Raw genomic sequence first — 14,965 nt, forward strand, 5'->3', positions numbered from 1 at the left:
TGAGGGTGGAAACTCTGTCCCCAGGTTTGCTTTCTGGTCGGCAAACCTTGGGTGAGCAGCAGAGACAAGGGTCAGCAGGTGTCGAAGGCACCACTCTTGGAAATGCATGTACCAGGAGCTCATCATGACTCAGAAAAGCAGGGCTTTCCGAAAACCAGTTCATGTCCGATTATGCGTCACTGACAACGTCCTCAAAACCCAAACCATTTAACTCAGCGATAGTTAACATTTATTCTGATTAGGAAGTAGTTTGAGAGACACGGTACAAAAAAATAATAAGCATGCAGCCCTTTATTTAGTTTTGCAAAGTCTCTGCTTATAGTTCTGTATATTACATGACTGTGTTATACAAATACATTTATTTACAAAAAAACACTCTAGCTGTGCAAACTTGTTGCTTTTTAAAAATGTACGGGGAGCCCCCATTTCTGCCCATCCCGAGATAAAGTTTTAAAGCATGCATAAAAATTAACTTTGGTGTGGGAAAACTACTCTGTGCTGTCACATACAGTATTTCTGATGTCTATTTATATATGTACAAAAGTTGATCAGTTGACGGAACCGTACAGAAGTGTACATGTTAAAATTCACAATGCAATAGTGTGGGTTACCAGATGTCTGAAAGCAAAGGAAGGGGTTTGATACTGCAAAGAAACCAGCTAGAGAATCCCAATATGTTTAAAAAAAAAAAAAAAAAAGGAAAAGAAAAAAGAGAAAGAAAGAAAAGCAAAGAAAGCTAGCTCGCTTGGGCTGCAAATTATCATACGTAATTTTCACGGCAGTGCAACAGGTTCGATAAACTGCCTTTGACACTCGCCTCGGGGCTGGCTTGTGTCGAAGTTCACGGCATACTGTCTAGCACACTACTTTCACATGTACAATGCTATAGTATCAAAATGTTTTTGGCAAAAAGGATCTTGAAAGGAACCATGAAGTTCTGACAAAAATAGAAATCTGTAATAAAGCTAAATAACACTAAAATAAAAGGAAATATTATAGTATCTGTTTTACAATTTGTATAGTCACACTTGTGTATTTCTCTGTTCATGTCTAGTCTCCGTAATGAAAAATATTTTTGTACAAAACATACTAAAATTCTGGAATCATACATGTTTTACATGCTGAATACATTTCCCCCTCCCCCCATCTCACACGCACACTTCTCTCCTGCCAGCCACTCTCTCTGTAACACATGCTTACTTCATGTAACAGATATCGAATATAGACAGTAAACACTATGTAATTACAACAGCAACAAAGTAAAAAAAAAACGAACAAGCTTTACCGAGATCTAGTCGTCCAGTATTTAGCACATACTTAGCATGAAGCCCCATAGAGTATAGCAATATGGTACATTCTCTTGTGAAAACAGTTGTTGAAGACTGTTGAAAAAAAAAAACAAACTTTTTTTTTTTTTTTTTTTTTAATGCAACTCCGACTTGTGCCTAATAGGATTTGGCCTTTAAGAGGTTTCTTTTGCTGTGGATGGGGTGGCTTTGCTGGAACTTCCATTCTGTGCCTTGTAGCTGGTGAGGCCGGGAGTGTGGATGGTTCTGATGCCCTTGGCACCTTGACTCAGTAAAGTGGGGGAGGCGGGGGAGGGCGGGGAGGAGGAGGACGGGGGAGCGGCTGCTCGGCCGTTTTGAGTCTGCAGTGAGAATGAGAGATGGTGGCCTTTACCTGCGTGAGTGGGGCTCTGAAACTTTAAGGAGCCATTAGAGACAGAGGGGATGAGGGAGCCAGAGGGAGCAGATCGTCCTGTCTGGGGGCTGAGAGGGTTAGAAGTAACCGGTGGCTTAACGGTAGGTGGGATAGGCAAGTTAGAGCTGTCACCACTAGAAGAGGGCACAGAACTGCTTTTCCCAGAGCTGGGAGAAAGGGCTGGAATCCTAGAAGCAGGTAAGGAGGGGCAAGGAGGCTTACAGTCCCCACCAGCTTTCTTAACACTTCCATTAGCCTGTGAATAAAGATGGCGGGAGACAGTTTGTCAGAAAGCTGGTAACACGATCGATCCACAGGGTCTGGCAACACAGCCCTTCTGAGAACCATTAAATACCAGAGATCAAACCACACCAAACCAGTTCAAGGCCTGAGCTAAGTCCTGTCGTGCTGTACTGAACCTGGCAGAAACCCCCAGAGTACGGAGCGCAGGACGTGCGGAAGAGGAGAAAAGGGAAGAACAGGTGTCGGTGAGAACAGGCACATCCAGCATCCCACTCCCGTCCCGGTGCCAGGCTGGCCATGCGTCTGGGGGGGTTACTGGGGTGGGGGCGGGGCGGGGCCATCGTGACGGACAGTTAATGTGCCTCCAGTGCAACGCGGTCAGCATCTACGTTAGTACTGGTGACTTTCAGGGCAGCTCAAGGACAGCTGTGTCTCGCCTTCCCAACATGTTCTGATGAACCACTACCTTCACCAGAGAAAAGCCAAGGGGCCTGGCACCTTGTGTTAACAGTTAAACTTTGGAGTCACAAAGTAAAAGGTGTTTTACTGCAAGCATGCAAAAGCGTGGTGGAGAGTTTAACAAAGGTTTTTTTTAAGACTTTCTTCATGCCCCAGATCCAGGATGTCTATGTAAACCATATCTTACAAAGAAAACACAGTATTTGGTATAAACTAAGTCAGCGACTTGCTTCTTAACCGCAATAGCGTCCATCCAAAATTGGGTTTTTTTAAGGTAAAACTACCTGACGATACTGGCGGGGATCCTGCAGTTTGGACGGCTTGCTAGGCTTGTCCAGGCTTCCGGGTCTGCCCTTGGAGCTCATGGGGACTGGCATCCTGCTCGTCTGCGGGGTCCCAGCGGAGCCCTGGGGGGAGGAGCGGCGGGAGGGGAAGAGAAGGAGAAGCGCGTGAGTGGGTTATCTCGAGGCTCTCCCGCCGGAGGCAGAGAAGGTCAACACGAGAAGCCACAGCCCTACATGCAGGACAGATTGAGGAGACTGACATCAGGAGACACCACTGGGGTTAATTTGAAGAATCAAACAGAAGAAACTGCTCCACTACTGATCAAACGGATTTTAATGTGAGTATCAGAGCAATCATTTCAACAGCAAATGACCGACCCAGCGTCCTTGCGTTTACCCAACACCAATCAGCAACAGAGGTAAAAAGAGAATCGATTAGCTGTTAGACACCTAGTCGTTGTTGTTCTGAAGGTGAGGGAGAAAGTGTGAGTGAAAGGGATCGTGGCCAACAGACAAAAAAAAAAAAAAAACCCAAAAAACAAAAAAACCCACAATGAGCCACCTGAAAGGAAGCAGGTCAATCACAAGACACCTGTTGCTAATGGTGATTATGGCAGATGTAAGAAAGCAGCTGGGTCTTTCCACTCTCCATCAGACCAAGATACCTTACGTGAAGCTGAAGGTACGGACGCGGGGGGCTCTGGGGCAGTGGGAGCTTCCTCCAGAACTAGCAGGGAGCGGGGAGAGGCCGCTGGGGCTCTGTGGGGCGAGCTTGCCACAGAACCTCTGTTGGAAGAGCAGGAAGTATCAACTAGGGCTTTTGGACTCATTTCACTGATGGTGGTTTCAAGCTGTTTGATGGTCTGCTCCAGGCTGTCCAGCGTCCTGTAGGTATTTTTTCTAATTTCATCCGTCCTGGAAATCAGAGCTGTGCTCTCTGGACCGGGCGGCTCTTGTCTCCTAGGCGTGCTTCTGGGGGTGTCTTCAGGTTGGGACCCAGTAATTTCAAATCGCTTGGCTTCCTTGTGCTGCTTCAAGGTGCCGTCCTCCTCCTCCTCCTCGTAGACCACCACTTGCAAGGTCTTCTTCCCCGTTTTGGTTCCCGTGCGAATTGCCTGAGTGAGAGCCGCCAGTTGCTTTTTAGGGAATTTGAACTTGAACTTCTTCTTGGGGTTTTCAAACTGGTCATCCGTCCCGTCGCCCTTGCTATCTGAACTTGGAGACTCGGCTTGGCCCAACTTGCCCCGCTCCCTTTTATTCATTTCCTGTCCTCCTGATGTGTCAGCCTCGGCCGATGGGCTGTGTGGCTGTAGCTCCCAGTCAGCCTGCCGTGCCAGTCTGGGGCTGCCGGAGGCCACCTCCTTGGGGAACTTTCCGGACGTATTGTTCTGGACCGCTGGGTCTCCATTTTCCTCCTCTTCCTCCTCCTCTATCTTCTCCGTCATCATTCTCTCTAACTCCTCATCGCACTCCTCGAATATGGTCGAAAGTCTCTTATACGCAGACCGGATGTCCATGGGTTCGTCAAAAATGATGATAACTGGTTTCTTGTCCAGGCACACGACCGGCTCTTCGTTTTCACTTCCTCCTTGTTGGGAAGTGGTCTCTTTTTTGGCGTCAATATTAACTGTCTGTACATCTTCCCCCTTTCGGCTCACTATGTCTCGGACCTCCCCGCTGGACAGAACCTGGACCGCGGTTTTGGTAATCATAAAGGCAATGTTGTCGGGGGTCACGTTTTCCTCAGTGGGAGAACTTGGGGTCGACTCCCCGTCCTCACCGGGATTCACGTTCGCATGCCGTGCACCCCTGGGTCTCAGGACGACCTGGCTGAACTCTGTCATGGGAACCTCTTGATCATGAGTTTTGACATCACACGGGCTCAATTCAGTTGACCTAGTGGGAGAGGGAAGGTCACACCTATCGATATTTTCTGGTCCTTCTAGACCCATCTCCTTTGTCTTTCCGTAACTCATTTTCTGATGCTCCGTGTCAGAGACAGGGTACTGAGGTCCTGAGCCCTTAGGTCCTCTGTTTATTACAACTTCTGATGGACGAGTGTCAGGGTGGCTGGAGTTGACTTTAGATGCATTTTTTTGGGAATAGTTTCTACTGTCTCCAAATAAACTCTTGTTGGACATGGAATTTTCCTTCTTTAGGATGTCTGTTTTGTACTCTGAGGTTCTGGATGCATCAAAAATACCATCCCCCAGAGCCATTTCCCACTTAGGGTGACCAAGAGCTGCTAGAGGTCTTGTGGTAACCTGAGAGGGACAGTGGAGGAGGGAAACCACACACATTAATCAGAAACGGATCCACAAAAGAAGGTAATTAATCTGCACGGTATCATTCAGAACACAGATGTGCTACACTCACCTTCTGGGATTCCATTTGGGGGCCGTTTTCATATTCAACATCAGATTTCCGTATGTCTTCATGGAAAAATTCCAAATTCTGGTAGAATAGTGTAGGACATGTTACTCCACAAAACCACATCCCGCCCAAAGTGGACTACCACTAAATTGTTCCTTTCATTACACTTCCAAACCATGCGGGCCAAGCACATTGGTTACAAACCAGTCTGAAACCTACACAACTCTGTTTACCTTGGGTTGCTCTGTTCTCCAACCTCCAAAAACGCCCTGTGTTTGCACAAGATGAAAATCTCAATTAGCCAAGTATTTTAAGTATTTCGTATTTTGTGAGGGAGCACCTAAGAGGATAAAGGGACTGATTCTGTGTCAACACGTTCTCTTTCCAGCATCTGATGGTGAGCCTAGCAGAACCTAAAATGGGAAGAGGGGTGTGGTGCTGTGGAAAGCACAGATCTCAGCAGGCAGAAGATTCTGATCCTGATTCTGATCCTAATCCAGACCGGCCACCTTGCTGTGTTACCTTCACTTTTCTGGGCCTCAGTTTTCTTGCTTATAAACTGAGGAACTAGACCAGATTTTTCTCACGTCCCTTCCAGCTAGATCTTCCACTACACTCTCTGCTTCTCTCACGGGAATTGTCCTATAAGGGCTCTGCATTTGTTGGGTGTGGTACTTGGAGATGAAAAAAACCCATTATTTCCCCCCCGGTCAAAGGACAGATGGAAAAGGTACTTGCATTTTTTTTTTTTTAACTTGGACTCGCCAAGTAACGTGTCACGACAACCTTCAAACTAACAAGACCCAAGGTGATCAAATCCAAATTCAGAATGGTAATGTTGCCAAAACGTCTAAACATTTCCAAAGCAGACATGTGAGACTACCATGATGGCCGTGACATCGTAATTCAGCTTCTAGTCTCTAAATCCTCCAACATGGAGCGAAGGTCCACTTCTGAGGCTCTCACCAAGATTCAGGGTGTGAGAAGCCAGCGGGTGAGGACCAGGTGTGGACAGTGCTTGACCAGGAGGCGTGGCCTTTTCCGGCCCCTGTGTGTCTGTTCCCTCGGGCCCTGCTGTGACACTAACACTAGCTGTGCCTCCTCGTTTCCCAGGCACCACTGCCCTCTCTTCTTGCTGCTGAAGCCTGAGAGGAAGAGGCGGTTATGGATGGGTCACAGTCCCAAGGAGATTGTTTGGTTAAAAGCAACGACAACATAACAAAGCACAATCACGAGGTCCCACCCGTCAACCCCGCACAATCCCACCGCCATGTTACGAATGGAAAGAGCGTCCATACACATTCAAGGAGTAACATACAAACAACAAAGTCAGTATTAATCACATGGAAACATCATATAGGATACAAGGTGCCTTAGCTACCCAGCACCTCCTGTTTAACTTGCCCCCTCCCAGTAAGGCCCCCCAAGTGTGTGCAACGATTCGGCTGGTGTGGTTGAACAACGCCATGTCTAACGTGGGATTTTAAACTTGGATTATTAAACAACTAACACATCCAGTAAAAGGTCTCAGGGAGAATAGATGAGGTCGTGACCCCAAACCTGGAGTTAGCGTGCCATGCTAAGACTCGAGTGAGGATTTACCCAGGCGCTGGACAAGGAATGGGCGTGTATGACACTGGGCTGCTGACGAGTCGGACTGGCCTCTGTTCTGATGGGTCTGAGCCCATGCCATCCCCATGGGTAAGTGTTTCAAATCTCACCCAGGGACATACATATTTTAGAACAGATGGAGTAGCAGCCATAACCTAACAAAAGCCATGGAGATAAATGTGCCAAGGGGCAGGTTTCACGTGACCTGTCATTCTGGTCACTGGGCTAGAGAAAAGAATGAGCGTATTAAAGCAGGCGCGCTGACCTCACCCAGGGTAGCTTGGTCACAAAGGTCATGTCATCTCACAACATCTTAGATAGGATCTCAATGGTCAAGACTCTGTGTAAAAAGGTAATTAAGCCTCTTTGTATCTGCTTCTAGGCCCTGAGATCTGGATTTTTCCGACAACTATGTAGCAAGCTCACGATACACGTGGACAATGAGCCAAAACCATCAGAGACACAGTTACAGGAAAATTGCATACAGGTGAAGTACTAGGTTAGTGTTTCATGACAACAGGAAATTTTACGGAAATATTTGATTTATAGAAGGGTAGATGAACAGACTGCGGAGAGGTTAATACGGATACAAATTTGGGCACAAGTCCAATGCTCGTCATTATTGCGAAACAGGTCAATCTACTGAGTGTAATGATCTAAAATAAGCAGTAGAGTCCCTACAGGGCTCTTGTGACAGACCTGCTTAACCTGAGGGACTCGCCTGAGATGCACGAGACTGGAAGGCTATGGCTTTCTAACTGCAGGGCAAGGAATCACATGCAACTTTTTCGCCAATTAGTAAAATTCTGCGAGACGATGATTGTCTCTAGAGGGATCTTCCAGAACTTTCCGGTTCCCAGGCAGTGTTTTAGCCAGAAACAGTCCCATTAGTCCAGGCATGCCTTGTGACTCAGGGTCTGCGAGGGTCCTTCATGAGCTGGTTTTAATAAGGCCACATAGAGCAATCCTAGAGACTGAAAAAGCAAACTATTTCCGATACAGCATCATGGGTTCAATCCAGATTAACAGATTTTATCGTTAAGTCTCATAACCTCTGCTGGTGCACAGATTTCCCCTCACCCCACCTATAACAGTGTTACATGGCCGATGGAAGTTTGCAGGCGGCCTTGTGATAGCTGTGAGACGGGGGAAGGAGGCTGGCCTTCTCAGCAGGGCCTCATGGCTGGAGCGATGCGCCCCAGGACTGTATCTCTTGAAGGATCATGCCTGAACAGCCCTCTGACTTGGGATCCTCTCTCCCGCACACTGAACGAGCTTTCTTATACAGGGACTGAGGTATCCAGCTGGTGTCGCTATTAGGCTACACGGCGGCTGATCTGGTTGACTTTATCTATGGGATGCTAGAACCTTCGATTTCTGAAATAAACGTTGCTGGTGAAAAAATGCTAGGACTTGAGTTGGTCATGATAACCTTTCAATCCTGATGTGTAGACAGAGGCTTCCTTCAGATAAGATGGCTCTATATCCAAAAATCAAAAAAGCTCCAGATAGGACTTAAAAAGCTGACTTTAAGAAAATCAGGCTGATGTCCTTTCCCTCGTACTTATGCAAAGACAGTGAATTCTGGTTCAGAGCTGGGACATCTGTCTGGATGCCACAGTGTGCATCAGCACTAAACCCAGACTGGACTTGTGGTCTTGCCAGGGATAGTCTGAGAATGTATCGTACTTAATAAAAATTCTATCTGGCATCCTCGAACTTGTGTGCAAATACATTTGTGTGCATTTCCATGAGGGTACCCCTGGGGACGGTGGCAGACGTACAGCTCTGCCATATGTCTTCTTCCTAGAGTCCGAGGAAGTAGGGTCCTATTCTAACATAGGTGTGTTGGACCTAGAAGACGTGTTAAAAATTAGAAAAAGCGCTACACACTCGATCAATGTTTCTATTTTTTTTTTTTTTCTGGAGTTCAAGAAAAATCTTGCCAGGCGTGTGCATACTCTACAGTTTGGGAAGAGAATGCCTGAAATTCTGCACAGACTACCAGGTACTGTGCTAAGGAACGCAGAGGTCACAGGTTAATCTCTGATTAAACCTCAGGCTGTGTCTGCATTAGTTTAAAAAAAAAAGGTGAGAGGAAAAAGGAGAGGGCACAGAAGGACAGACGCACGAGCAGTGTTAGTGTCAGAGCAAGGAAAGAAGGACCATCGGACTGTGTGGCCAATGTCTCCGCCACGTTACCTTCTTCTCCTTGGCTGGGACCGTGGCCCCCGGCCTAGTGTCTTTAACGTGACTGTCAGCCCGGGACTGCTCAGCATGACTGTTTGAATTTACATCCATAAAGGAACACTTCTGGAATGCCTGAGGGATTAAAATACTGAGGTTAACGTGGATCCAAGTGCAGCAAGGAGGATGGAGGGAGGAGGCAGGGGGTCCAGAGGCACGGAAACCTCAGGCCAGGCCTGCATGCGGGTCACACACAGCCAAGGAGACAGCACCTGCGACACGGGCTCTGCATCTGGGCCTCAGGCACCAAAGGTGAGCACAGAGCCAGGGGCCAAAGACTTCCTTAGCATCTGCGCCCGGCAGGATTTATGGACAGGAGTCTTGCAAGGAATGACCTGCCTTCCAGAACCTCATTCGCACTTAGTAGGGCTTCTTGCTTTGACCTTTAAAAAATGGTGACTATGTAAGTGAATGGAGCCAAAAAACTATCTTTCTTTTTTCTAGGTCCCTTTCTTCTTTTTTTTTAACCATCTTTCTTGAGGTCCGAGAAAAAGGGGCACAGGATATTGCAAACCTTTCCATCTTACAAGAGAAGTAAGTCATCCTTACCAATTCATTGTCCATGGTAGTACTAGGGACTCCCACACTCTGGGGCGTTCTGAGGGGCACTTAGAAGAAAAAGAGGACATCTTTAGCACCCCGGGATTCTGAGTGGTCTCAGGGCTGCCTGAGCCTCTAGGCCTGTCCCTGAACACTATCAAATTTGGCTCGAGCAGCCCACGTCGGCTCGTGTGCACACGGGGCAAGGGAGTTCTCAGACAGACCAAAAGCCGAGGCTGCGGCACTGGGGCACAGAGTGAGGGATGATACGATCGTGACAGCAAGAAAGATGAAGAACCCCAGCGCCCAGCTTCTTGAAATCAGTGGTTCCCAACTCAACGCCGTCGTTAAAAAACAATTCTGTTACCTGGGCGTCACCTGAAACACAATTCATTCAGAGGCCTTTTCTCCCCCTTAAAACTCCCCCAAATAATCAAATGCGCAGCCGGGATTAAGGGCCACTTATTTAAATGGAAAAAAAAAATCCCAAATAATTGCCTCATATTTTCTTAATGTCAAATAGGGTCCTTTGGAAAGGACTCTGTGGGCAGAACGAATAATCCATGCCCACGCCAAGTTAACCATTTCAGTACGGTCCTGAAATACGAATGGAGCCGGTGCCTGGGCCCTTCCCGGCCTGCTCTCCCCCATTCCACTTGCTCCCCATTCCTGCAGTGCTGGCTCCTCCTTGCAGGTCCTCAGACACCCCAGTCCTTGCCGGCCCTGGAGAAGCCCACTAAGGCCATCACCGTCTCTGCTGGGCTGTTAGCCCCTGGACTTGGAAGCCTGTGGCTTCCTCTGGTGCCTGGTACCCTGGAGCGGGCAGGTGTCCCACAGGTCCATTCGGAAGCTTGCTCCTGCTCCTGGTCCTGCCTGGGGGCACCTAAGTCCAGAGCCAGCGGGTTGGGTCCATCCCTACCACCACCCTGCCAGAGGGCTGTCTGGCTTTGGCTAAGTTAGGCTTAGAACACTTTATTTACCAGTATTACCTAACCACCACCAAGACAGCAAGGAGCCAAGTACTCCAGCCTTTGAAAACGTTCAGCCAGAGAAAGCACCCGCGAGACAGGCAGACATCAGTGGAGGGAAATGTTCTCAGGCCACAAGCTCTAAGAGGCTGAACCCATGACCTCTGTTTGGGGCCTAGTGCGGGGTTATTCACGAGCCTGAACGTCTCTGCCTGTAGGATCAGCAGTGACCGTTCACCTCGCACAGGTTTAACATCATCGACCGTTTTGTCGTCCACCTGAACCAGACTGGGCCAGGACCAATTCAGACCATGCTGTGGGCCAGATGCCACAGCGAAGGGTCCCAGAACCTGCCTCCATGTCTTCGGACAAGACCCAATCCCCCAGCAACAGGCAGCCTTGTCACTGGACACAGCCAGCGTCCTCGGCCCAGGGGTCCTCCCTGGATCGCGGAGGGATGGACACCCCCACGCTCGCAACTCTTGCACGCGTCACTAACCTTAGCAATCTAGGGTTCCTACGAACGACACTCTCTAGCCATTCTGAAAACCTGTCTGCAAGCTGACTGGTGAGAGGGGTGTCCCAGGCCAGTCTCGGAGTTTTAGTGAGGCCCTGAAGGGCGCACCCATTTCCACAAATCAAGCCAGGCGCCCTGGAGATGCAAACAGCTCAATTTGGACAGTTACCACCCAGGAAGGCAAAACAGAACAGCCGTGGCAGAAATGACACAGCTGGCAAGTTCTCTCTACTCCATGGGAAGAATGCGGATCCGTGGGGCCTGCACAAAGCCAGGAATACGCTGGTGTACAGGCGGCACGTTCTGGAGCCCTACGTGGTTGTGGTCTGACCATCTGACCATCCAAAGGGGGAAAAACATCCTAGAATAAGTATGGGTCAAAATAATAAAATATTCTATGAACAACAGACTTTGGTCTGGGAATTCTGCATATGTCGCTGGTTAGAAAAGTTTCTAGAATGTATGCGCAAGGTAGATTCTCAGCCACGATTCGAATGCAAGATAAGCTTCAAGTATAGTTTCTGCAGCCCACCCTTCATCCTATGAATGGACTGTGTCAATTAGTTAAAAAATAAAAATCCAAACTAACATGTAAGGTATCATTTCTCAAACAGGCTGAAGAAAATGGGAAACAGAATCTTTTACCTTGTCAGAATATTAGAAAGGGGACGTTGACAACGAATGAGTGCCTGGTATGGAGGGCAGAAGGCCTAAGGGCAGCAATTCTAAGTAATAAAACCCAAGGATGGGGACCCCACCTGAAGTAGGCCTTCGTCCTGATGAAGACAAGACAAGGGCTGGTATTTTGGATCCCTGCCTTCAATTGCTTTTGAAATGACACCAACTATTAAGACTGAAAGGAAAGTAAATCCTCTCAGCCAGAGCGAGGAAACCTGGCAATTGATTTTCTGTATGAACTTCCCGAGCTGTTTTGTGAAATGATCATTCCTTACACATGTCATGAGGTACCCTGAGGGCCTAGTTGAGCGCCATCTTGGAAAGGCGGAAGCCAAGGCCAGAACACGCAACTTTCAGGGCCTAGGTCCAAAGCCCTGTCCAGCTAACGAATGTGTGAGAGACACAGCCGCAGAGTCCCAGACAGGAAGGCAAGGAGCCACGGCCACCTCATCCACATACCTGCAGTTCTGCCATTATCTTGTCTCCTTCCTCTTCTTCTTCCTCATCCTTGGAGGAGGAGGTCATGACTGGTGGTGGGGATGGGGTCCAGGCAGAAGCAGGCTCCTCCGTCGGACATTTTGTGGCTCTCGCCTGGGGGCTCAGTCCGGCATCTTCACTGCTTGCCTGTGGAATATTCAAATCACAGAGACTGGCTTAAGCCCTGCAGGTTCTGGCAAAAAAGAGGGCCGGATCATGAGAACACGTGCTCCTCTACTGCCTGGTGTGCTGGCTTCCTGCCTCTTCAAATGCAGTTCAAAGATTGTAACATCCCCCTTCCATTCAGTTTGGGTTTTGGTTTGCACAAGCTGCCATTTTGTGAATGGCCTTAAGATCTTTAATAAAATTGGAACAACTCAACGTGTGGTGCCTTTAAGAGAGGCCCGCCCATATGACATCTCCTCAGAAACTGTCTTTCACATTTAGCACAAAAGACAAAACTTGCCAAGTGAAGTGGAAACTAAAACTCACTGAACATCTTTCCGTATGGACTCGCACAACTGTGTCAGCCAATCTCACTTAGCGTTGTAGGATGGTCTTTCCTTGGCCTCCTCTTTACCCACCCCCTCCATTTTCAATCTTATGCCGCCTTGCTGGGGAAGTAGCTTGTAATCCGCATGTTACATTCTTGCAGCCAAAAGTCAATTAAGGATAAAGCTCGTGGTGCTGAGTCTGGCCCCCAAACACTGGCTGACATTTTCCCATCTGTGGGGCCTTCCTGTGATTTTAGCTTAGTTAGTTCTCTCCTCTGCCTCGCTACAGGTTGCGTTCTAAAGGGGAATAGTGAGAACCTTGTCTAAGGGTATCATCTGAACCTGGAGACCAGTTTCCCAGCGCTTAACCCATCAGACCTTAGCGGTGGTGTTCTCCTTCCTGCTGGTGTAGACCACATCGCCGGACCTCGTGGTGGTGAGCCCTGATCCTGGCAGGTAGCTCCGCCGAGGGGGCGGGGGTGGAGGAGGCGGGGACTTACCCCCCATCTTGTCCAAGTCTTGTTCTGAATTTGGAGAGTCTTCTGGAAAACAGTGTGTCATGGAAAAATAATCTTTTTGCAGGATAACATCCAGAACAGGGTATTTCTAGAAACTTGATGCACTCTGACTTAAATATTTCTCTAGTTTCTCCCTAGTGTGATGATTAAAGGTACGGACCCTGAAGCCGGACTCGAAATCTCAGAAAGATCCTGCCCAAGTTAAGTAACTTCTCTCTGCCTCGGTTTTCTCATCTGTTTAATGGGTATTATTATAGTTTCCACTGGGGGCCTGTGAGGATGGAATAACATACAGGAAGCCTTTGGGACAGTGCTTACTGGCTTATTGCAAATGCAACATGTAAACGCAAATATGAGCTATCCCTATTCAACAAAAAATCTGGGTTTTACTTGAAGAGATGAAATACAGGAGCCTAACGACAAATCCAGGGGTGCCTGGGTGGCTCAGTCGGTCAAGCGGCTGACTCTTGCTTTCGGCTCATGTCGTGATCTCAGGGTGGTGGGATCGAGCCTCGCGCTGGGCTCTGCGCTCAGTGTAGAGTCTGCTTCTCCCTTGCCCTCTGCTCCATCCCCTACTCCCTCTTCGATCTCCAAAATAAATAAATAACATCTTAAAAAACAAACAAACAATCCAGAGCCCCCCACCTAGCCTCTAAAGCCTCCACCGTGTGAGCAGGATGGGTTGGAGCAGGGGAAGCTAGAAGAATGTGGCCGCTGAAGGGCCAGAAGGAGAGTGGGAGGCAGACAGAAGAGAAAACAAAGTCAGGGAGAGAGTAGAGTTTTGGTCACAGCTGTGTGGTGGAAAAGGGCTCTTCACCAACAGAAGGAGTCAGTCAACACAACCGCAGAAGCAGAAGTTGGATGGACACCACAGGTTAGAGAATGCAGACACCAGCTTGGCTTTCCCCAGAGAGCTGCCCCCAGAAGGCACTTAACAAAATGTAAACCGTCAGCCCCATTCCTGCCTTGGTCACTGAGCCTCACCTCCGCCCTTCACCAGCACTCAGGCCCAGAGCTCACCAGAGCGGGAGAACCGCACACGGACGGTCGGGGCTTCCAAGTGCGCTTTGCCCAGCTCTCTCTAGGGACGAGGCGCCCTCCCTGGAACGTGTCTGTCTCTTCTGAGCAACCCAGGCAGAGCTGATTGAGTAGTTTCTACTTGAAATTAGAGTAAGGGTGTGGGTAAATCATCAGGGTGAAATGCCCGCGATTCCGGGTAGTGGCCGGTTCTAGTCTGGTGCACCAGGGTGCCGGCTGACGAGGCCAGAGCACACTGGGCCCCCTGGCTGGTGCCTAACCAGCAGCCCAGCCAGGGGATGCCCTCATCAGCTCTGTGGGTCCCCCCAGGGACTGGCACAGGCTGACAGGCCCCGGAGGTGGGCCCAGGTCTCCTCTCCCGTGTAATGACAAAGTCTGCCTTTGTTTTTTTGTTGTTATTGTTTCTTTTTTTTTAAAGATTTTCTTTATTTATTTGAGAAAGAACAAAATATCGAGAGAGAGAGAGAGACAAAGCATGAGCTGGGGGGAGAGGGAGAAGCAGGCCCCCGCTGAGCAGAGACCCTGATGCGGGGCTCGTTCCCAGAACCTGAGCTGATGGCAGATGCTTAACCCACTGAGCCACCCAGGCGCCCCAAAGCCTGCCTCTTTGACCAGCTTCAGTGGGGCTCCTCTGAGTCCTCTCTTCCACTAGGCTTTGCCCTTGATCGACTCAGCCCAGTTTTAGCAAAGAATTCTACTAAGTCAATTTAGCAAGACATCTAATCTGGTTCTTCATTCCCCACTCTGGAGAGCCAAGCCCTCAGCCTGCCTTTAGCACGAATCTCCCTGCCCTTGATATGCTGTGTTCAGAGTCGAG

At 48.8% G+C, this 14,965-nt stretch overlaps 1 protein-coding gene across 9 annotated transcripts in view; it reads right to left on the minus strand.

Annotated features, from left to right (window-relative positions):
- Positions 1 to 269: 269 nt before the first annotated feature.
- The window catches only part of KIAA1217 (KIAA1217 ortholog), a 289,157-nt gene continuing 274,461 nt past the window's right edge, over positions 270 to 14,965 (minus strand). For 4 of the 9 annotated variants that reach the window (XM_032880810.1, XM_032880809.1, XM_032880814.1 and 1 more), the window contains 8 exons: positions 12,971 to 13,134; positions 12,081 to 12,245; positions 8,874 to 8,993; positions 5,294 to 5,329; positions 5,064 to 5,141; positions 3,353 to 4,951; positions 2,688 to 2,810; positions 270 to 1,957 (listed from right to left, as the gene is read on the minus strand). In XM_032880810.1, the coding sequence (XP_032736701.1) occupies positions 1,463 to 1,957; positions 2,688 to 2,810; positions 3,353 to 4,951; positions 5,064 to 5,141; positions 5,294 to 5,329; positions 8,874 to 8,993; positions 12,081 to 12,245; positions 12,971 to 13,134 (2,780 nt within the window). In that variant the 3' untranslated portion in view covers positions 270 to 1,462. The remainder of the gene's footprint in view (positions 1,958 to 2,687; positions 2,811 to 3,352; positions 4,952 to 5,063; positions 5,142 to 5,293; positions 5,330 to 8,873; positions 8,994 to 12,080; positions 12,246 to 12,970; positions 13,135 to 14,965) is intronic. The other 5 variants (XM_032880812.1, XM_032880811.1, XM_032880813.1 and 2 more) reach the window with 4 other exon arrangements.

The sequence above is a fragment of the Lontra canadensis genome, unplaced genomic scaffold (assembly GCF_010015895.1).
Source record: "Lontra canadensis isolate GAN:19392208 unplaced genomic scaffold, GSC_riverotter_1.0 scaffold72, whole genome shotgun sequence".
Lineage (NCBI taxonomy): Eukaryota > Metazoa > Chordata > Mammalia > Carnivora > Mustelidae > Lontra > Lontra canadensis.